At 38.3% G+C, this 24,425-nt stretch overlaps 2 protein-coding genes across 6 annotated transcripts in view; one reads left to right on the top strand and one right to left on the bottom strand.

Annotated features, from left to right (window-relative positions):
• Nucleotides 1–19,172, bottom strand: part of KATNAL2 (katanin catalytic subunit A1 like 2) — a 63,000-nt gene extending 43,828 nt beyond the window's left edge. For 4 of the 5 annotated variants that reach the window (XM_016148431.2, XM_036230020.1, XM_036230021.1 and 1 more), the window contains exon 1: nucleotides 19,042–19,172. In XM_016148431.2, the coding sequence (XP_016003917.2) occupies nucleotides 19,042–19,092 (51 nt within the window). In that variant the 5' untranslated portion in view covers nucleotides 19,093–19,172. The remainder of the gene's footprint in view (nucleotides 1–19,041) is intronic. The other variant, XM_036230019.1, reaches the window with a different exon arrangement.
• Nucleotides 6,907–8,673, top strand: LOC107512660 (elongin-A-like). The gene has a single exon (XM_036230017.1). It carries the CDS (start codon nucleotides 7,048–7,050, stop codon nucleotides 8,671–8,673), a length of 1,626 nt encoding a protein of 541 aa, XP_036085910.1. The 5' UTR covers nucleotides 6,907–7,047.
• Nucleotides 19,173–24,425: the final 5,253 nt, after the last annotated feature.

Below are 24,425 nucleotides of genomic sequence, written 5' to 3'. Positions count from 1 at the left end.
CCTGTTCTTTGAAGTTATCCAATTTCAGAACACAGCTTATGAGCAGATTTGACTATTTCTAAAATCCAAATTCGTCCTCAAGAGCAGATCATATAACATAAGAGGAGTATTTGAACATTTAAAAGTATTTAACAGGCTATTCTTAAAAACTGACACTGGGTACATTTCTGTCTCTGTCCTTGAAAAGACCCTTTTTTTTTGTCAGGGAGGGTTAACAAACCAGAAAGCAAATTACCAAGAAGAGATAAAGAATCAAGAAGGCAATTACAGTAACCTTCTTTGCTATTTTTTATGTTATTATGAAATATATAATTCATACAGAAGAGTGTAGGAAACATCCATTCATTTTTAACAACAGCAGCAACAACAATACCCTGGTTAAGCCCCAGAGCATCTTCAGTATCTTAGAAACATTTTCTTGTGTTCCTTACAGATTTTTCCCCTCCCTCCCACCAGAGATAACTACCATCCTGACTTTTATGTTAATCAAAAAAGGCTAAAACCTTTTTTTATGGTTTTATCAAACATGTATGTATTTTTTAAAAACATATTGTTTAGGATTCACATTTTTGAATTTTTTATGAACGGAATATGCATTTATTGCATTTATTTTATGTGACTACTTTTGTTCCACAATATGTAATCTCCCCAACAAAAGTTCATATCAAAGTGAAGGCCTAGATATGATTCAGCTATTCCATAAAAGTCTTCACTCACGTTATTTGTTTCCACTGTTTTTTAGTCTGTAGCTGTGAATTCCATGTCATATGGGGTTGTTCTCTAATGCCTCTCACTCTTCTCTTTCTCGGAAAATGGAAGTGTCATTAAATATTTCTTTGTCTCCCATAGTACAGGGCATGGTGCCAGGTGCTATGCAAAGACTGATATTCCTTGCTAGGTTCACTAGATAATATTTTTTCTCAAACTACAGGTCATAAAATTAACGTAAAGGTTTACGAACTGCATGGTTTAATGCAATAGAATTGTCACAGGATGTATAAGAGATAAAAGTGTTACTATTGTTTCATGAAACTTTTGTTGTGTTTGCCTGTTTGTACTTGTTCTGGATCTCCATCTAAGATGTCTTCAATTAATCACAATAACAAGTTTGAAAGCCACTATACGAAACGACATCCTGAGAGTAAGATGTTTCACACCGGCAGTTTTCATCCAGCTTTCTGAAGATGTTGATGAACCAACTCTTGGTGAGGGCTGAAGCCTTTCTAAGTTACCAAAATTGGCGACTGTATTCAGTCTCCCCTCCCCGCTCCCGCCTTTTTTTGTAATTTGATTTGCCTCGCCTATAGTGCCATCTAGTGTACTAAGAGGGGAAGCACTTCATGAAATTTAGTTTAAATTATTTGCATCACAAAATTCAATTAAAACCAAATTTGCAAAAATAAAAATATAACCACGTATTAAACAAGCAGTAATAAAATTGAATGAATGTTTTTAAATGTACGAATTCCCAAACTCATGCTTAGGGTTTTGGTTCAGAATTTTGGGAGTCTAGAAAGTACCTGGAGATCATTGAGTCTCAGGCAACTGAGATCTAGAAAAGTTAGGAAGAGATTTGCTCAAAACCTGCAAAGAGGTGGGAGCAGAACCCAGATCTTCTGGTTCCTGGGCCACTGCCCCTCCCTCCATCAGCTGCTCCCCTGCATTAACGCCTCCTCTGCAATCTCCACTCCCATCACTGCAGATTCACTCCAGACCAGAGAGAAGCAGCTATTTTAATTTGCCAAAAACTGTACCAAATTTGCCAGAATCAAACAACTATGCTTGCCAGTCCTTTTTTCAATCAGGTAGCATTGAAAGAGCTAAACACTGAACAGTTAGGCAGCAAAAATCAGTGATGATGTGTACAATGGAGAAAAAATAAACTGCAAAAAAAAGTGTGTTTGTATAACTCTGTAAATGTACTAAAAGCCATTGAATTGTACAAAATTGGAACAAAATAAGCTTCTTTCAATAAGAATCTCAAATATTTTTAAATGCAAAATTAAAAAAAAAATTTATCCAGATAATATCCAGAGTAGTCAAGATGGAAAAGAATACTTAGATACAATGGAAGTGTAAACTAGTACAACTCTTTTATAAGGAGCAAATTGACAAAATCTATCAAAATGAAAAAATGCACATACTCGACCTAGCAATTCTACCACTAGCAATTTGTACTATAGAAGATCAATTATACTATTATAGGGATACTTCACGTATGCACAATGATTAATATTCAGAGATGTTTAATACAGCATTATTTGTATTTGCAAAAAATTAGAAATAGCCTACATGTTCATTAGTGCTTAAATAAATCATAGCACAGTCTTACTATGGAATGCTATGCACCAATGAAAAGAATGAGGTGGATCTAGATATAGTGATGAGGAAAGATTTTGAAGACATCATGTTTTCTCTCCACCCACTCCCAAATATTGTATCACTCAGGGAAAGAAAGTTTAAATTAAAAGTAACACTTAAATTTGACAAATAAAAACTTTAATTAGTACAAAAATTTTTTTAAGAAAATTTTCTCTCTCCACTCTACCCACCATTGTTAGTATCTTGTGGACTAGTTCTGAAAGGGGTGTATGAATATATTGACATATATGTGCACAAACTTTTAAAATTCACAAAAATGAAATCATTTTGTATATGCTGGTGGGCAACTTACTTTTTTTCCCCATTTAATAATGTCATAAGTATCTTTCTATATGAGCATATGCAGATCTACCTAAGTCTAAAACATTTTGAAAAGTGAAAAATCACAGAAGTACACGCTTATACTCTTTCACTCATAGAAAAAGGAAGAAATAGAAACCTAAATATGTAGTTACCTCTGAGTAGAGGAATGGGATGGGGAAACAGCAACTTAATATTTAATCCATATAATTCTTTATTGTTTGAATATAATACTTTGGCAAATAAAAAGCAAATAAACATGTCGAGTTGGGCTCAACTCTTCACAGGTCAGAAAATTTTGAGGCCAAGAAATTACATCATCGCCTTGGCAGATGAGCCACTTTGACATCAGGGTTTCCTGCCCCAGCCTCTGTAGGTCTGGGGTGGAGGTCAGGGAAGTGTCCTCACACCGATACTGGGCTCAGATGTTCTCATTCACTAGGAGGGAAAGAGCCATACGCAGTCGCCCAAAGGCACCTCCTCCTCCATACCACCCTTCCCACCCCCATGTCCCCCTTTCATGAGCTCATACACAGAGTCAGAGAAACCTAGGAGTCTTATTGTCCACAAACCAGAGGTAGAGCCTTGGGTTTCACAGCAGCCCTAACGAAACCTGAGCTGAAGCTGTCAGAATTATCTCCTTCAAATTCCTTTTAGAATTCCTGGAGAGTTTAAACAGTGAACTACCAACCTAGCGAACTTTCAGTACATCAGGGTAGGAAGGCAAAGCTCTAATTCTTGGAATAGAGGGACCTCTGGATCCTGAGCTGTCCTGAGCAATGTTGACCATATTCTTCAAAGGAAACAAATAATCTATCAGAAAGGTTTGTGTGGGGTTTTGATTTTATTCTTGGAAAATGGTAGCTGTCCAACTCCAGTCAAGTGTGTTTCCAGGGTTTTTTGGCTGGAATCATAAAGTTTGGCAAATAATCCTGAGATCTATGGCAGATGATGAGAATTGAGGGACATCCTTTGGCTCAGTGATTTAGAATCCTGTTTGGTAATGAGCCTGCTTCAAAAACGGCTTTCTTACTATTAGGACTGGGAAACAGTTTGTACTTGGGGGCCTCCAAGCCTCAAAATAATAATGCAACCTTTTCTTGGAGACAAGTTGGATGGAAATTCAGAATTTAGTATTAAAAAGGAGTTAAGAAAACACTATCCAAATACCTAGTGTTAAATATTTATATGATGTGCTGTTACTTGAAACATAGAATGTTAATTAAATTATAGAGTTTGCTAGTTCTACAACATCTTTCTACTTGTGCCATTCAAATTAGCATAGAAAATTATCTTCTGAATTAAAAAACTAAGAATAGGACACCAACAAATGGTCCGTTTAAACTGTAAAAGATGGTGTGCCCTTGAAATGGACACAATTAGATGCTCAATTAACTTCTGTCTACCCAAGAAAGGAGGCCCAGAAGTGAACATCTAACTGAAGTATCTCATTTGTCTTTGCTTCAATAATCTGTCTGTTTTCTTCTTCATTTCCTCTGTGGGCTATTGTGCAACAAAAATGCCTCCATTATCAGATTCAAAATTGAATTCTATGATACTGTAGCCTGAGGAAAAGGAAGCATTGAATATCATTCTCAGTTTTAGACCCAGAAGATATTGAGGAAATGTTACTGTATATACACCACATGCAACATTAGTGCTTTTAATTTCTTTTTTACGGGTGCAATGGAGATTAATTTGCATGAGCTTGTTTCAATTTCTGTAATAAGATCCGAATTTTGCATTAAGCTTTCTATTCAAAAACGAACAGTTAAAGGACACATTTCTTCTTTGAAATGTTTTTATTATAGTTCTATTTTACAGTCCCTGCATCTAATATTCACTTAAAAGCTTGAATATATATATATATATATATATATATATATATATATATATATGTATCCATAGGTTCTAATTTGTTTTTTTGTTTGTTTCCTGATTACCTCCTGTCTCCACCAGGAAACTTCCTAAGTTTCGAGTGCTGCATAGTTTGAAAAAGCACTAGAACTATCAAAAGGAATGTCTATGGATCCAGGAAGATACTTATTGTATTTAATACAAAGTCAGAATTGGCCACCAAGCTCAAGAACAGTGTTCCATGAAAACAGGCATGTTTTTTTGATCCTCGGTATGAACTGGTTATAGAAATTGAAATTTCAGAGAAGTATAAGGTCCACTAAACATAGGGGACTTTCTGTACCATGCAATTGTTGTTAAACACTGGACTAGATTATGGAATTATGATATTTATGATCTTTTAAACTTCTTTGAAAGCTCATGCTCACACAGGCTACTTTCTTGTTGCAACAGAGCTGCACGATAGAGAGATCAGACTGCCATCACAGTAAGGTGATATCGCAATCTCCTGTTGTGTGCAATGTGAAGTCCTCAGTACCACCTCTGAGGTAAAGTAAAGGGATCAACTTAAATCCATCAAGCCTTTAGAAACAACTTTCAGTTCACCAGCAATGAGCAGCAGATAAAACCTCAAGGAAGCAATCAGACAAATTGAGAAAGGGAGAGGTTCTGCAGAACAACTGTCATGATTTCTTGGAAAAGTCGGTGTCATTAAAAATAAAAAATAAATAATATAAAAATAGAGACAATAGGGGCTGAAAAAGGCTGTGCTAATTCAGAGAAACTTAAAGGATATAAAACCAGATACAATGCATGATCCCGGATCGGATCCTGGTTAGAGAACTAGTTAGTTAAAGAACAGTATTTACGATGTGATTCCATTTGGATAATAAATACAAATGTGTTTGCATGCGCGTGTACGTAGGGCATATACTAAGGTCACCCTGGCTAATGCCTTAGTCTATCTGGGTTGTGAAAATGTGAGTTTTTATTATTATTGTTATTATTATTATAATTATTATTGTTTGTTACATATCATTTTCTTAAAACTGATTTATTGCGAGTAATCATGTAATATTAGAACCACCAATTGATACTACTGAGAATATTGAAAACAATGAGAACTGTCAGGAATTCTCAGATCTCTTAAGACTTAGGATTACCTTTATAATCCAGAATGATAGGGGAAATATAGACTGCTCAATAAATAATGTTAAGACAACTGGAAAAATCTAAAGGAAAGGTTGAACAAGAACTCACAAGGCATACCTACAGAATTGCTCGAGAGCTCAAAAAAATTACATATAAAAAATCAAGGTAGAGCAACCACTGGGCTTTCCTGCTTTGGGCAAGGGGTCAGGCCCAGTACATTGCTGGAGAGCTGGCCACAATCTAATCAACTCCAATCTAATCTAATCAACTCTGATCCAATCAACTCTGATCTAATCACGGAGATGGAATCGGTGCTGATATTGTTAATTAAACCTATGAAGTTGTTCTTTTGAGTAGTAATCATAATAATAACGAAATTGAGCCCTTCTGGGGTTAGGGTAAGTACCCTCAAGAACACTTGGAGTGTCTCTGGCTGATCCGATTCAGGCCCTACTGCTGATATTCAGGTGATCAGAGCCAATGGCCATTCAGTCATTCATTCCCGAAGAATTAATTGCATGCCTAGATGCATTATGGGCAAGCCAGATGGAGGGACTATTATTGTCCTCCTCAGGCTAAGCTGTTAAACTTTAAACAGATCCCTTCTCTCTCCAGGCCTCTACTCCTCACTCTCTTCAGAGAATATGTTCACAGTAGACCTAAACTTTTTAAATTCAAATTCCAACTTTCCCTCCTCCTGTTACTTGACCCACATATGCAAATTAATTTTATCTCCCTACACTAAAATTTCCTCATCCAGGAAGCTGGGTCCAAGAGTGCCTGGGTCTCTGCAGGGATGCTCAGAGGTCACTGTGATCCAAGCCCAGCCCCCAACATGGGGGCAGGGGCGCGGACCAGGCTGTGCTGAGGCTTCAGCGCGCTTGACCCCAACCACGACCCTTAGAAACAGAACTATATAAGAGAGACTCCAGCTGGCCATTCTCAGTTGCCATTCTGGTGGAGACCAGGGTCAGCAAGACATTCAGTCGCTTGCTAAAGGAGAGCACATCCCTAGCCTTACTAGGGATTCCGTGGCCCAGCGCAAAGAGCTGGTTCCCGTGGAAGGGAACACCGAGCCCGGAGGAGAGTGATTCCCCACCTGGGACTCTCTTCAGAAGCAGGAGTTGGCGGAAGACCCCCAAGCGCCCTGCAAAGAAGCCTCCAGTGGTTCATCGCACAGCCCTGGGCACAGACAGAAGAAACACAGAGAGAGCGTTCAGAGCTCGAGTCCCCACGGAAAGCCCCACCGTCGTGAGACGAGAGAAGGACCAGCCACCGAGTTTCACCAGCTGACTCTACAAATCTTCTGGTGACGGCTGGTCCCCTCCCCGCCCATCGTCCGCGGACCCTCGTCAGATGTCTGGGGACCGTCACAGGCGCCGGGCCGAGGCCCATGTGGCACGCCAGAGGCCTGGAGTAGGCCACTCCAATGCCTCTAGGGACAGATGGGGGCCCGGCCAAGAACGACACCTGGGGACAACCAAAGGAAGAGGGCCTGTGAGTCAAAGCGAGGAGCACCCACTTTCCCACAAGAGTGCCCAGGGACATGAGACGTCCTCTGCTTCGATCTGCCGGAGATCGCACCAGGCCTTCTCCAAAGAGGGAAGCCCAAGGCCTCTCTCCAGGGAGGACGCCGAGGAGAAATCGTCCTCTCGTGGTGTCAAGAAGGACAGAGAGGGCCGCAGCTTCCAGAAGTTTTCGCCTCCTTCGGAGGTGGCTTCAGTCAACTCCCTGAAAAAGCGAAAGTGCAACCGCTCGGAGAAAACCCAATTCGACAAAGGCAAGCAGCCGCGTCTGGACAGCTTGGGTACAGGAAAGGGGGCAGTGCGCCCGCTGCCCGAGGTCAAAGACAAGGTTGCTGACCTCAAGCCTCAAGAAGGGGATGTCAAAACTTCCTACTGGGATAAGAAGTCAGCGGGCTCCCTCCATAACGTGGAGGAGACAGATATGGAGGAGGAATTCAAGCCGCCCGCCATGTCTTTTGAGGCATACCTCACCTACGACCAGCCTCCCCGGAAGAAAAAGAAAAAGGATTCTAAAAGCGCTCGTGAAAACTTGGACCTGTTTCAGCAATTACCTAAGGTGATGGCAAACAAGTCAGAGAAGCCACAGCCTCCTGGAGCAGATGGAGTGAGGCTGAAAAAGGTCCCCGCTGATGCGTCGTCACCTGCGTGGCCAGATCTTCCGTTATGCAGGGTCCTGCCCAGTTACTGTCCACTTCCTGCCTGTGAATGGATGTCCGCCCAAGCCGAGGAAAGAGCCCCGTCTTCCCTTCAGAAAGAGGAAGAAGCTGCGTTTACCGGAGAGAGAATGAACTCTAAGATGAGGGTGTTCTCTAATTCCAAGAGGACCTGTCTCTGGAAAAGGATGACCTTGCGCCAGCAGTGTATCCAGGTCCTTAGAAACAACCTCGATTCACTCTTTCGAGTGGGAGGAGTCCCGTATTCTGTTATCGAACCCATTTTGGAAAGTTGCACGCCTGATCAGCTACATCGCCTGGAGAAATGCAACCGTGTGCTAGTTAAAGAAACAGATCGATTATGGAAAATGCATTGTCACCGAAACTTTAAGAAAGAAAGGCCAAAAGAGCATGAGTCATGGAAGGAGATGTACCTGCGGCTTCAAGATGCCCAAGAGCAGCGGCTTCGAGCACTGACATTGAAGATCAGATCTGCATATGCCAATGGGCCCACATGCCGACAAACAAAGATGATCCTTTTCAACTCATTTGAAAGAGGAGCAGCAGCTCTCCAGGAAAAAGTCACAATCAAGCCATCACCATACACCACAGCAAGCAGTCATGCTCCCTCCAGCAGTGACGATGGCCGCAGATTTCACCCCACTCTTGAAAAGCATGCTTATGACCGCCCAAGTACTACCAGTGCCCGCCTGGTCAGGAGCAGCCGGAAGCCTGCAAGGCAGATTGCTCCGTTGATGGCCAAGACCATTAAAGATTTCAAGAACAGATTCTCCCAAAGATGAATTAGGCGCTTACCTTCAGAGATGGAATTTGGAAGGAGGAATAGGAGGACCGGGCAGGACCGGGCAGGGCGAGGGAATGCAGTTTCCACAGGAAATCCGTAGTTCTCTGATACCTGTGAACCTTTGTGCCACAGCCACTCCCTCCCTGTCAGGAGTATGTGTGTGCCTGTGTGTGTATATACACCCATAGAAAAGGATCTAGAAGGCTACAGGGATCGATGCTGAGTTTCACCCTTAATGTATCTGGGTGGTGGGAATGTGGTGTGCTTGTTTTATTTTTTGTGCTTGTTACCTATCATTTGCTTAAACTGGATGTATGATTCTGTAACTAATCATTTGTTGTAAGTACTGCTAATGTACACTACTGAGAATATTGATCACAATCATAACTGTCAAGAATTCTTAAATCTAATAAATTCCACGTGGGACATCTTTAAAACCCAGAATGGCAGAGGAAGTGTAGAGTACTCAATAAATAATGTTAAGACAACTGACTCCTGGAGTTTCTGAGTGTTGTGCCTGTGAAACCACATGCCACAGCCACTGCCTCCCTTCCTGGAGAGTGTGTGTGCATGTGTGTGTGTATACATGCATAAAAAAAGGATCTGGAAGGGTATATGGATAGGTACTATGGTTCAGTTGTATATGCACATATTTCAAATATACACATATACAAACTCTTTGATATAGCAATTTCAATTATGGGATTCTATCCTCCAGATATACCGTGTGTGTGTGTGTGTGTGTGTGTGTGTGTGTGTGTGCGTGCAGTCATTAATACATACAAATGACTGGGGCATTGGAAGCTACTTTTTCCCAAGGACATTTGCCTGCCTCTAAGAGGCTAAGATGTCGAGTAGTGCATTCGACAACCTCAAGGTGCTACAGATGCAAAAATCAGGAGTTCAGGACCCAGCAAGATAGGGGACCCTGGTAAAACCCATGAAGGACTCAGTCTTAGGAATAAAGACAGAAAAGAAGTTAAGCTGCCCAAGTTCAGTTTTTCATTTTCTATGTGGACTAGAAAAAGATCAGTTTCTGAAATTGAATTGAGATGTTCCTGGATTGCTAGCAGCCCCTGACGCCCCATAGGCACAAGGCAGAAACAAACCTAAATCACCTCTACAAGAGGATAACATCATCCTTCATCGCTATTTCTAAAAACAAATTATCAACTATACCGCCCTGCACAGTCGAAGATAAAAACAACATCAATGAGAAACATCAGGAATAATGACAACTGAAACAGATCTGCTTGGGGCTCGAGATATTGGAACTATCAGACACAGACTTCAGAAAAACTATTTTAACCAATACTGTTTACAATAGCATGTAAAAATCCAATAGGAACAAATTTAACATAAGATGTTTAAGACTTCTTGTGGGCTGAATTGTGTCTGCCTTCCCAGATACACACATTGAAGCTCCAAACCTGAATATTTCAGAATGTGACTGTCTTTGGAGTTAGGACCTTTAGGATGTGATTAAATTAAAATGGATTAGGGTGGGCCCTAATCCAAATTGACTGGTGTCTTTATAAGAAGAGAAAATTTGGGTACACAAAGAGACACAAGGGATGCTCTCTAATATGGGAAAGACCATATGACACACAACGCAGCAAGATGGCCATTTGCAGGCCAAAGTGAGAGGCCTGAGGAGAAACCAAACCTGCTGACACCTTGATCTTGGACTCCTAGCTTCCCGAGGCGTGAGAAAATAAATTTCTGTTGTTTAAGCCACCTAGTCTGCAGTATTTTGTTATGGCAAATATAAACGAGCTCTTCTCTAGGAGGCTAATATAACCTCTATGTCGAAAATAACAAAATACAGCTAAGAGAAATTTAAAAAGACATAATGTTTATGGATTGAGAAAAATCAATATTGTTAAGATGTTAATTCTCCCACAAATGGATCTATAGATTCAATGCAATCTCATCAAAAGCTCAGCAGGCTATTTTCTATAAACTGAAAATCTGATCCTAAAATTTACGTGAAAATTTTAGAGTAACCAAGACAGCATTGAAAAAGAGCTAAGTCGGAGGATTTACACTATCAGTTTTCAAGACTTAAAGTCTTGAAAATATTAAACTATTTACGATAGTTTGATATTGGCACGGAGATAGACAAATATATCAGTAGAACAGAACAAGGATTCAGAAATAGGCCTACGAATGTATGGTAATTTGATTTTTTACAAAGTGGCCTATGTAATTAAAAAACTTTTTAAAGGTGCTAGAGGAACTGGATTGCCAAAATTGAAAAAAAAATGAAGCTTAAACTCTCTCACAAAAACACAAATTTATTGAAGATAATCCTAAATTTCTATGTAACTAATAACATGGGATCAAAATAAAGCAAAAATTGACAAAATCAAAAGGAGAAATAGGCAGAAAATACAATCACCGGAAGAGATTTTTATATGCCTTCCTCAGTAATTGATAGAATAAGAAAAAAATCTGTGGCATATACAAGATTTGAACAACACAATTAATAAACTTAACCATACAGTGAGCCATAAAATAATTCTCAACAAATTTCCAAGGACTGAAATTACTTAGAATATTGTTGTATGAACACAATGCAATTAAATCAGAAAACAGTGTCAAAAAGATATCATAGACTTCCTATATGCAAGAATTACAATTCTAAATACTTATAGATCAGAGAAAAATCCCAATAGAAACTAGAAAATGTTTAGAATTGAATGAAAATTTAAAAAATAAAAATGCTACATATTAAAACATGGGAAGCCGGCAAAGTAGTGATTAGAGGAAAACTGAAGTCCTGAAATGCATCTGTTAGAAGAGAAAAAAGGTAAGTATTAATGAATTAAGCAATCATCTTAAGAAATTAGAAAAAGAAAAATAAAACAAACCCAAGGAAAATAGGAGGAAAGATATAATAAGTTTAAGAACGTAAAAGTGAAATAGAAATCAAACTTACAACAGGATCAATGAAACAGATGTTGGTTTAAAGAATAACAAAATTGATAAACCATTGGCAAGACTGATAAAAAAGAAGGAAGAGAAGTCATAAATAATCAATGTCAAGAATAAAAAGGGAAGATGGTTACAGATCCTCTATATATTTATATGAAAATAACAAGATATTATGAACAATTATGTGAATAAATTTAAATTTTTACATGAGATGGATAAATTCCAAGAAAATGCAATATACCACACTGATACCAAAAAGAAATTTAAAAGTATCAATAGTGCTGTTGAAATGCACTTGAATCTGTTGACTAATTTTTATATTGGTTTTGTCACATTTTCCTGTTTCTTTTAACTGCTAGTATTTTTTATTGGATGCTCGTAGTTGTGAAAGTCTGGATGTTATTGTCTTTCAATGTTATATGAGCACCAGCATTTATTTAGCTTAGTGTCCTCTGAGCTTCATATATTTTTGCTCTATATATGCACAGCTTAGTATTCAGGCCAAAATTCAGAATTATGGAGCAATTTGTTTGCATAGCTCCCTCCTCCCTGATCCTCTCTCCCAGCTCTAACCACCTGAGTCTTGCCAAACTCTGTCTCCCTGATCTCCTCTCCCAGCTCTAACCACCTGAGTCTTGCCAAACTCTGTCTCATCTGCTGTGCTGTGCTTAGACACTCCCGCGTACACCGGAACCCAGTAACTGCTTCCAGGCAGAAGGCCTTCTCTCATGATCACATTGCCCAGCATCTGAGAACAGATTATTCATTTAATTAGTCCAGTTTTCTAGTTGCATATAGCAGGAAGGCTAGCCTGGTACCAGCTGCTCTATCACATTCGAAAGTGGAAGGCATTATCCATTTTTTTAAAGGTTTATCTGGGTGTGAGATATATACTTTTTGTATTTAAAAATAAAACCCAATAAATGTTATTTTTATGAAAGAAAGGATGTTTATAGCCCAAAATATCAAATGTACAAATTTATATCTGTATATTCTTCATATTCTCAATAATGGGTTAAAAAAAAAAAATACAAGTCTCCAATAGTCATGATGTGACATTAGCAAAGTGTTCCAGGTTATCGGATCAACCTGCCTTTCTTGGCCCAGATACAGGAAGAATGGTGGTTCAACAAGGGTGCAGCCATGGTCAGTAGCAAACTGGTTAATCTTCCTTATGTAAGAGCAGAGCACTGAAAACATAAGACTTACTTAAAATTCAGCTTAGCTTTATGGTGATTTAGAGTTTGTTTAATTAGTATTTAGAACTGCACATTGTTTATAGCTATTGGTATTTCAATAGATGCTTAAATGTTTGAACATTTAAAGTTTAATAAGCCTTAGTTCTTTGAAGAAAAACATTGATGTAATTAAATTTTCAATTACTCTGTTTTCTTTTTAGGGGCCTATGCAATTAATAAAAGCTAAGGCATTTAACAACACTCATTTAAAAACCTAGTCAAACACCTCATTAATTAGTTAATGCTTATAATAGATATTTTTAATATAAAAGTCTCACATAGGCCAAGTCACAACTTTTGAAAAGTATATACAATCATACATAAGAATAAATAAAAAGTAACTTTCTTTCAGGATTATTTTGTATAAATGTGTGGATCAATTATGGCTTTCCCAAAACCATTTGTATGCATCGATACCAATTACTATTTGTTTAATTGTGTGGTCAAATTAAAAACATTGAAGCAATTGCCCCTCAGAGCTTCCTTGCCCTTAGCATATTCTAGAGGGTCTAACATGCTAATTGGGAAAAAAGAAAGTGGCAGGGGCAGACCAAATATAGTCTTATTTTAATTAAACACTAAATTTAAAGTAGAATAGAAGAAAATTCTCCATTTCCAGATCTTTGCTACCCAGAGCTCAGCAGTAGCATCAGTATTACATGGGCGCTTATGATACATGCCCCAGAACTACTACTTCAGAACTACTGGATTGGAATTTGAGTTTGCAAAACATCCTAGTGTTTGGTGTGCACATTAAAGACTGAGAAGCACTGCTACAGCATGATCGGTTTACTGGTCAGAAAAGAAAGTTGCCAGAGTCCTTGCCCTCAAGGAGCATATAGTCAACTAGGATGGTGGGCAGGGAAGCAACCAGCGAGGAAAAATACCATTGTAACTTCCTAGGATGAAGGTGGGCTCTCTACTCATGGCATCAAGAAGGAACACTTTATCAAGTCTGGGACACAGGCTGACCAAGAAAGGGTAGATTCAGATCCTAAAGAACAAGAATTTAAGAGGATAAGAGAGAAGCTTGTCAAGGAGGCCAAAAGGAAAGTAGAACACTAGACTGTAGTATCATGAAAAATCAAGAGAAGAGACGTTCCCTAAAGGTAGTTAACAGCGTCAAGGCTCCCATTTATGGATATCTCAAAACAAGAGTACCACGTTCTGTACATAGTGGACACTGTGTTTATTGCATGAGTTGATGAATAAATCCATATTTACCTCAGTGTTAAGTAAAAACCAGGATATGAACTAAAATGTGTCTAAACTCCCACTTTTATGCTCACCCACTAGCCTGTACCTTATCCAAAGAAGTAACTATATTTAAAATTAAATTTGAATATACAAACAGATGTATGATAAATGCCTAACTTGAAACCAACAAAAAATAAACTTGTCTTTTAGCTATGAATCACAAATTAGATTTTTATAGTCACTTCTCTGAAGCCACCCTCTGCCAAACAACAGGTGTGATTTTTGTACCCAGTAGGCACTCAATAAATACCTATAAAAATAAAAAGTGTTCTAGAGACCATTTATCTCTATTCTCTCCCAAAACCACATGAAAATGATGGTAAAGGATTACAAATCCTATGATTCATCAAGAACAAAGACTCTGGTAGAGGAGGTGATAGAAAGTACGACAATAAAATTGATAGATAGAAAGCAAATGAATAAATGCCGACTGACTTAGGAAAGTGAAGAAAGTCAAAAGCAAAGACAGCCAAAATCAATGAAAACCAACACCGATAGAGAAAGTAGTCAATGAGAAGCAGATATCTGTGACAGGGCCCTAGAACATTATAGGAACTAAGGGCACCAGGTATTCTAGAGTCACCAGGAACCTCTAAGGGCTGAAGTAAAGAGTGAGGGACAGGCTGAACATGGTATAGCAGATTCCCTACCCCATCCCGACCGGTGACAGTTCCTTCCCTCCCTTGGCAGAACACTGGACGTTACTTTCAGAGAAATTCACCAGAGAAGCTTTGGACTTTTAGGACACCAGGGTGTGCTGAGGAGACAATAATTAAGTACTCAATTAAGAAAAGAGTAATTAATTATACTCTACATAGCGAACTGTATGAACCAGCCCCCCACCCCACACACAGTTGTCTTTCCCTATTCGACCCCAACATCAGGAGCAACCATGCTTATTTTGCCCTCGTTCCTTGTAGGGGGGTATAGAGGCTTTCTCCTTGGAAAAACTGAAGACCTCTCAGAGAAGACCTACAGATGCTGACATTTGAGGATGCCCCAATGAAAAGGCCTATGGCTACCTGATCATACTACAGAGAACCCATCTTTATCAGACATGATTCTTCTAAAACATACAGTTCTAATTAGCTTTAAAGTGTCTCACTTCAGTCAAAGTTCACCAGACTTTAGAGGAAAGTCTCCCACATGAAAACAGAGCTCCAGGGTGAAAAGCAAAAAAGGAACTTGAGGGGAAATAGACACAATCCAAGGAGCAAAGAAAACCAAGAAAGAAAGAGAAAAGAAAGGAAGAAAGGAGGGATAGAAAAGAAGGAGAAAAGAAAAAAGAAAAACAAACAAAAATAAAACCTCCTCAGGGAGACAGAAGAAGCTATGCCATCTTGCAATAACCAGATGCTGTGAAAAAGGAACATTAAGACAATAAGAAAGTACCTGAAAATAAAAATATAATAGCAGAAATTAAAAATTCAATAAAATAGGATAAAAAGTGGCGACAACCTCTTGATAAGAAAAACAAGAAGATTAAGTAAGCAAAGTAAAACAAAACAACATAATTAGAAGCTCCATTTGGAAGGAATGAAGGAAAGAAGAAAGGAAAAAAAGAAAGTGAAGGGAGGGAAGAAGGGGAAGGGAAGGGAAGAAAAGCAAAGATAGGAAAGGAGAAAAGAGAGAATATGCAAGAAATATTTTATAGAATTGAGGGCATGAATTTCCTGATCTAAATGGCCCATACACTGCATGCCAGCACTGTGGATGAAAAAGAATTCTCAACAAGCAATATTTTCATGAAAATTCAAAACCCAAGGATGTTAGAAGATTCCAAAAGCTTTCAGAGAAAAAGAGAAAGAATAGCATCAGACTTGTCACTGTCACATTGGAAGTTAAAAAATAATAGAGCAATCCCTTCACAATTGAGACTAAATCAATTCCAACCTAGAATATTAATCTCAGCCACGCCATTGACAAAGTGGGAAAATAGAGAGTTTCATACATACCTTGTTTCAAACACTTTACCTTCCATGTACCTTTTCTCAGGTAACTATTGGTTGATGTGTTTCACTAAAATGGAGATATAGGGCAAGAAGGAGGTGGACACGAGATCCAGGAAACAGGATTTCTGACACATGGAAGAGGGAAAGGGATTTCCTAGGAAGAAATCTGCATTGTGAGCCCAGAGAGCAACCAGTCCACAACAGAAGGATTCAGGAGGTACTGAAAAGGATGTCTCTAAGGGGAAAAAATGGACCTGAGAAATTCCAGGTGAGCTTCACCATGTGAAGAGGAGTTTTACAGTTCTGTCAGAAAGTGTAGGAAGGCAGCGCTATCAAATATATAGAAAACTAAGCCAAAGAATAAGGCATTGGTTAAGATATGATTGAGTCCTGCACCAAAAGTTAATATACATATATAATCCTAGTGCCCAATATGGCTCATCTCTGAATAATATTTACATTGTCAGATTAACATAAATACTGAATATTTATTTAGACAAAAATTGTGATAGAATTATCTCAGGAGAATGGGGGAAGGAAAGTATTGGCTGCTGGTAGAAGAAGGGGAAGGAGTGAGGTAGGTAGAAGAAATCCAAATGCTTATTCACCATAAAAGTGAGTAAATTACATTTAGGAATGAAAAATCAAAATTCAGAAATATAAACCCGTTATTTTGAAGAAGCTGCTAAAAGTGGTTGCTCTGGGGAGGGTGAGGTGAAGCAGGAGACTTTCTTTTTAATTTCGTAGAACTATTAAAATTTTTAACTATGTGCTGGCATTGCTTTGGTAAAAATAAAATTCAAATTGAAATATGTAAGTATGTGTGTGTGTGTGTGTGTGCGCGCGCGCATGTGTGTTTGTATGTATGTAATTAGAAACAAAAATGAAAATCAACCAAATAAAAAGGCAGTATCCTGGAAATCCTAATACGGTAGACTCTGTAGATGATCAAAATTCCTATAGACAGGAAATCCTTTTACTTCCAGTTCACTGGATCGCCACACCCACCTCCACCTTATTTCCTTCTCCATACCCCTAATCAGCACAATTCTTTGCCCTTAGATCCCAAAAGATGAAGCTATACCTAAATAATGCACTCAGCACCATCTGGGTAATAAAACAAGAAATAAAACTGGGTCTCTGCCTTACAGTCACATGAATTCTGTTTGAGAGGCTATGTTACAGGCAGGAAACAGAAAATAATATAAATCAACCACAATTAAACACTAATTTGTACGGTACAGAGTATATGGAGTTCAGAGAGGATGTGCCTGGAGCAGTGGGAGGCAAAGTGGAGGGTGGTGGATGCGAAAGCAGTGCTCTGCAGGTCATGTCACGGGTTGCTGGTTTTATCCCAAGTGTAATGGAAAGCCAGTAAAAAGATCCAGCCAAGGAGTGACACAATTTAAAGATCATTCTGATTACTGGATGAAGAATGGACTGGAGGGAGGCAAAAACCAACAGGGGGAATAGTTAAGAGGCTATTAAAGTGGTTCAGGTAAGAGATTATGGTGGCTTGGATCAGGATTGTGACTGTGAAGATATGAATAACTAAAGATCCATTATAGAGGTAGAATCAATAAGATTTGCTGATATCTTCCTTGTGTTGAAGACAGAGAGGAGGGACTAGGAGAAGGCAGCAGCTAAGGGAGACTCTGAGAATTCTGATTTGAGCAATTAGGTGGGTGGTAGAGAAAGACTGGGGAAGAAAGACAAATTTTAGAGAGGAAGGTTAAAAGTTAGGTATTGAACAAGATATAGGTACTTGAGATACCTCACTAGATTTGTCAAGTAATCAGTTGATTCAATGTCCTCTCTGTATTCCATCTTCTAGGACACCACATGGGTTTGGGGCTCAGCAATGAAGTCCAGTTTAGAGTCAGTTTGGGGGGGTTGTTGGCCTGTGATGGCATTGGAAGTCATGAAACTATATGAGATCATTTAGGGCAGTGGATTTCAAACCTGGATTGTATGTTAACTGCAATTTTCAAGACCTCACCCCAGAGTGTTTCTGATTTAGGAAGTCTTCTTGGGGTCCAGGAATCTGCTTTATTAAAAGCCAACCCAAAATGTTCTGATTCAGGTAGTTAAGGTGGGTGGGGAAGAGGGGGAATGTGAGGCCAAACAAAGGTTATATTTTTTGTATTATTAGCTTTTTTTTTTTTTTAAGGCAGGAGACCCTAGAGCGATGGTTCATAACCTTGGCTACACATTGTAATCACCTCTTGAGCTTTCAGAAAATACTGATGCCCAGGATCCATCCAAAATGAGTTAATCAGAATCTCCAGAAGTGGGGCCCAGATAGCACTATTTTTATTTTTCACTTTTAATTTTATTCTCCTCCCTCCAAAAAACAAACAAAAAAATTGTTTTTATCTCCCCGGTGCCTGGCATAGAATACGTCTTCAATTCATGTTGAAAAGTACTCCTGGCTAGTTAGCAGACGATACAGACAACAGGAAACCACTGTACAGTATTTTAAAGTTCATGTAACCTTCATGTGAAAAAGGTCCAATTACTTTACTTTCAAATACGGGAACTGAAACCCAAAAGAATTAAATTCCTAAGTTCCCTCAGCCTTGTGAAGTGGCAAATCATAACCAGAACCTAGCATCCCAGGTCACACCGTCCTGTCTTTCAACAGTTTTCATTTGACCACTCTCCAAACCCACTCATCTATCAAGATGCAATCTGTCTAATAATAACCCCCTTTGACACCCTACTTCCTCAATCACAAACAGACTTTGCCCACCCTTTTTATCAAATCCGTTGTCACTCCCAAACCCGTCTCTGTCTGTTCCGGATCACAACCTCAAGACCGGCCCCCGGATTTAACCAGCCGGGCCAAGAGGACTTTAATGCGCTGGCGCCACTAGGGCGATGGACTTTGTCGCCATAACAACCGGAGACACACAACTCTGCCTGCAGCAACACGGGAAGACGAGTTCCTGGTACGGTTCTTTTTTGTATATGCTTCCTTACCGCTTCCCGCGCCTGATGCGTGACTTTGAGGGTCTGGTAAGAAAGCTCCATCAGACTCTGTGTTAGGGCCGGAGAGAAGGGACAAAAGGAGTTACTTACAGACCAACCAGTAAGTACACCCGAAGAACGCAGCTCGGGGAAACCTGACGCTTAACCAGCCCGCCCCTTTCAGGATTGGCCAGAGCTTAGACAGATCAACCAATCACTAGGCAGAGATGGATTCTTTGCCATGCCAATCAATGTTATAATTAGCATGTTTAATCCAGAGAGTTTTCTTGGCACTGACCAGTCAAGAGACCGAGAGCCAATGATTGTTAGGGCTTGGGGGGCGGGGGGTGGGGGGTGGGGGTGGGGTGCAGTCGTTATGGTACTCTTAATTCTGTCTCTCAAATGCAAGTTAACCATATAATTTGTCCTTTCGGTTTAGGCCTTTGTAAACCAATGCTTATGTTCCCAAGACTGTATTTTGACATCCCTCTAACTCACCAGTAAGATAAAAGTTTTAAGTGCCTTCTTGCTTTACTTCGAAATTGTCTGTACGTGGTCCATTTAGACTGGAAGAATCTGCTGTGGAGGTTGTTTGTTTGTTTTTTGTTTGTTTGTTTGTTTGTTTTTGGGGGGGAGGGCGGTTCTGGCTGTCAGAGGCTTTTTGGGATGCAGACTGTGCATCGAACTTTTCCTTCTCCTCCAGGGCTCTCCACATCAGACCTGCTCTCATTAGAAGTGGACAAACATGGACTTTCCATTTCCTCCGCTCCATTTTCTTCGTATATTAACTACTCTGTGTCTTCAATGGCTTTTCCTCTGTCTCTCTTGCTGTGAATCCTGTTCTAAACTCTCCCCCTCTTAATTAATTTTGGTCTTCTTCACCCATTCTCTCCTCTCAGGTTAACAAAAATATTCAAGTCTCCTCATTCTAACAAAAAGTTCTCATAATTGTTCAATTGAATCACCTCTCTCCCGTTTACTTTAAACTTTCTGAAAGGACTGGCTGTCCTCTCCCGCAGGTCTCATCTCTCATTTATTTCTCAGCGCATTCTGCCCCTGCTCCTTTGAAGCTGTTCTTGCTAGAGTCACCAATAACTTCTTAATTAGGAAATCAAATTATAGATTATTTTACACTCTTTATCTTATTTAAACTTAGCACCATTTGAAGTTGTTGACTATTCTCCATTAGTAATAATAACTATAATTTATTAGTCATCTACAATACCGGACAACTCACTATGTGATTTATGTGGCTTTCTAATTTAATCCTAACACCCCCATGGAAAAGTTATTAATATTCACAATTTACAGTTGTGGAAACAGGCTCAAAGAGGCGAATTAACCAATTCTAAGTTATCCAACAAGACGCATTTTCCAATCACCACCCTTACTCTAAGCAGAGCTTAGGTGAAGAAATAAGTAGTTCCCAATTCCACTACATACATTTCATGCTGCATTATTACACGGTTTGTTGACATGATTTTCAAAAAGTTAAAAAAACATGACTCTTTGATATGAATGGACCCATGTCTAAGATTTTACCTAACTCATTGAGGGAGCCAGTGAGACAGTGTAAAGACATTTTGAGGAACTGGATATGTATAGGCATTTTTAGAAAACAATGTTAGAACAAAATTGCTAGGTTAGGTACAAAACTGGTTAAAATTCTACAGGGCAATCAAACCATAACCTTTGAAATTTTCTTTTCTAATGAGCATAGATTTATTCCTCTAGTCTTGGTAATTTACTTTTTTCCCCCCATTTACATTTAATTTTAACTAATTAAAATTAAAATCAAATAAAGTTAAAAATTCATTTCCTCAGTCATTCTGGCCACATTTCGGGTATTCAGTTGTCACATGTAGCTAATAAATTGGACAACACAGATATTCACAGAAAGTCATATTGGATAGCACTTGGCCCTCTTAAATATTGCTCTAGTATAACATTAAAAGGACATGCTGTACTCTCTTTTGCCTTATTTCAAAATTTAATACATTATTTTTCTAAAGTATCTCCCCTACATGACCATTGGCTTTCAAACTCTTCTAACCAAGAATCACTTTAAGAAATACACTTTTGTTCAGCTAATATTTGACAAGGGAGCCAAGAATACGTAATGGGGAGATAATAGTCTCTTCAATAAGTGGGAAAACTGGATATTCATATGCAAAAGAATGAAATTGAATCCTATCTTACACCACTCACAAAAATTAACTTGAAATAGATTAAGGATTTAAAATGTAAGACCTGAAACAAAAAAATATATAAGAAAACACATGGAAAAAGCTCAACATTAGTCTTGGCAATGACTTTTTTCCAATATGACACCAATAGTACAAGCAACAAAAGAAAAAATCAATAATTGGAACTACATCAAAATAAAAGGCATCTGCACAACAAAATAAATGATCAACAAAATGAAAAGGCAACCTAAAGAAGAGAAGAAAATATTTGCAAATCATCTTTCTAATAAGCGGTTAACATCCAAAATATACTATTTGTAGAAACTCATATAACTCAACAGCAAAAACTCAGACAACTCAATTCAAAAATGAGTAGGGGACTTGAATAGACATTTTTCCAAAGAAGACATACAAATGGCCATCAAGTACATGAAAAGGTGCTTAGCATTACTAATTATCAGGGAAATGCAAATTGAAACCACAACAAGATACACACCTGTTAGAATGGCTATTACCAAAAAGACAAGAGAAAAAAAAGTGTTGATGAGAATTTGCAGAAAAGTGAACCCTTGTGCACTACTGGTGGGAATGTAAATTAGTACAGCCTCTATGGGAGTTCCTCAAAAAAATTAAAAATAGGACTACCATATGATCCTGCAATATAAATATAGTAAGAGAAATCACTACCCTGAAGAAATATCTGCACCCTCATGTTTATTGCAGCACCATTTATAATAGCCAAGACATGGAAACAACCCGAGTCTGGATGATTATAGAAATATATCTTGAAATTGCTGAAAGAAAAAAAGTACTCTCAACTTAGGGCATCCTCTTCCTTTCCAGTGCATTGGGGTCTCCAGGGACTTGCAAAGGCATGAGGTGAGAGAATGGCAGGCTTCATGTTCCCAGAATCAATATTTTAAATGTATCAGTGTATTGCTTCTTAAACTAATAATACCTACAGAGAAAACAAACACTGCTAAGAAAATTTTATTTTTCCCGCCTTTATAAAACACATTAAAATTTTTTATGCTCGAGTTTTAAAAACTTGTTTAAATATTTATCAAAGTAACAAAATTGTGTCCGGTGTGCACAGTAATGATGTTTCTACAGTGTGTCATTTGACGTATATGAAATAGAGTTCAAGCATACCAGTGTTTCTCAAGACATGTTATTTTACTAATTACTGAAAAACAGTCCAACTTCAATTGGAGAAAGCAAGTTATTCCACTCGTTCTTTCTCTTACAGCAAGGATGTTTTAGAGGGTGAATTCTGATTATTTTTTAATCATAAGCTTTTTATTTTATTGATTATTCTCTTCAAATTATACATTTATCTGTCAGTCCCTATACCTTTCTCTCCACTAGCTTCTCCCCAAGCAAACACCTTGAAATTCTATATTCACAACTCACTTAAGTCAAATCATCTTCAGCAGAGTGCTCTACATGAATGAGTGCTCTACAAGCATACAAGAATGAGGGTGAATTTTTGAGAGTCACAAGAAATGTACCTGCCTAACAGCAAACCCCATGACAGTAAACTATAAGTCGAGTATGCCTGAATATATATTGTTAAAACTCCATTTTTTTATATTGCTACAAAAATGTATCCTGCCATTCTTTAAAAGCCATCAACCCTGTCAAGAGAGTTGAAGAGCAAAAGTTTTACTCATACATTTTGTGTTGGTATAAATCCCTCCCTGCCAACAATTGTAGAAACATGAAAATAAAGAGCTTTTATCGACACTTATCCAAAAGAATGAAATCTGTTTTTTGCTCCATTGCTGTTATCAGTGTCATTTTCTAATTTACCCTAATAGGTACCCCAATGTTTGCCATGTCTTCCTCCTAATTTTATCTTCACAACAGTCCTCTCGCTACAGTTCAGAACTCCTCTCTAGAGTCACGCAGACCAGGACTGGAATCTTTACTGCTCTGAGATTTTAAGATAGGTATTGAACCTCTTCAGGCCTTGTCTCCTTATCTGTAAAATAGGAACAGTAACACTCTCTCACAGTGTTGCAAGAATTAAATGAGACCACATGTGGGAAAGACCGTCTTGACTAAGAGGTTGTGTTTTCTTTGTTTGTTTTTAGGAGAATGAATAATCAACAAAACAAAGACCCCTACCCATATTAATTTTAAAAATGAAAGGAATGGATTTATTGGAAGAAGCGTGAGCAACTTAGGTCATTAAGCCAAGGAAACATCGAACATCTTCAAACTTTTGTAACCTACATGTCTCTCAGCACAAATTTTCAAGAAAAAGAATCTGATTGGTTCTCCTTGTCTGACGGATGGCCCTTTCTCAGCCAGTGTTCCATCCCAATCTAATCCATTATGGCTAGGGAGGAGTCTCCCATGACACAAATAGGTTTCCGGGGCCTATGAGAAGAATGAGGTTGCCGCATAACTCGTGTACATGGATAAGAGTTTCTGTAGGTTAGTGCTTCCTAACCTTTTTCATGTCGTAGCACACAAAGAAAATGATAAAATTTCTGTGACATGTTGATAAGTTGGAGGGGATTTATGAACATCTATATGTAGCTTGGTGGAAAAACTCACCATTAATTATAAGAAAAAATAATGCTAAAGTATTAAGAAGGAAATATAAAATATTAAATCTGTATAAAACTTTGCAAATAAAAAATTTCAAAAGTTTTAATGAAAAGCCTGAGAACACTTTCATAATCAGATTTTACATTTGAAATATTCATACTTCCTGATTAAACATTTTAAATTCTTGTCAGTACAATCGATAAAAAATTTCACATTTTTACAATTATTCAAAAGTTGAAATTACATTTAAAAAATCTAATAGCTATTCCTTTTCTATCATTAACAAATTGATTTTGAATTTTTTTATGATAAATAAAATTGGTTTTAGGTTCCACTTGTGCACATGTGCACATAGTACAGAGAGTTCCATATATCCCAGGGGCTGGAGGAAGGAAAAATCAGGAAGTTACAAAGGAGCAGAATTTCTGTTTTGCAAGATGAAAAAGAGTTCTGGAGATGAATGTTGGTGATGGATGTGCAACAATACAATTATACTTAATGCCACTGAATTATACTTTTAAAAATGATAAAAATGGTGAACTTTGCTATGTGTCTTATCACAATTTTAAAAATTGTTGAGATCTTCTCTAAAGTCAGTATATGTTCAATTTTTGTAAATGTTCCATATGTGCTTAAAATGAATTTTCTGCA

This window comes from Rousettus aegyptiacus, unplaced genomic scaffold, assembly GCF_014176215.1.
Source record: "Rousettus aegyptiacus isolate mRouAeg1 unplaced genomic scaffold, mRouAeg1.p scaffold_m13_p_12, whole genome shotgun sequence".
Taxonomy (NCBI): Eukaryota; Metazoa; Chordata; class Mammalia; order Chiroptera; family Pteropodidae; genus Rousettus; species Rousettus aegyptiacus.
The sequence above is the reverse complement of the archived record's forward strand: the minus strand, read 5'-3'. Positions and strand labels throughout refer to the sequence as shown.

Coding starts and splice junctions, on each gene's coding strand:
- LOC107512660 (XM_036230017.1), top strand. CDS start 7,048: ATGTCTGGGGACCGTCACAGGCGCCGGGCCGAGGCCCATGTGGCACGC.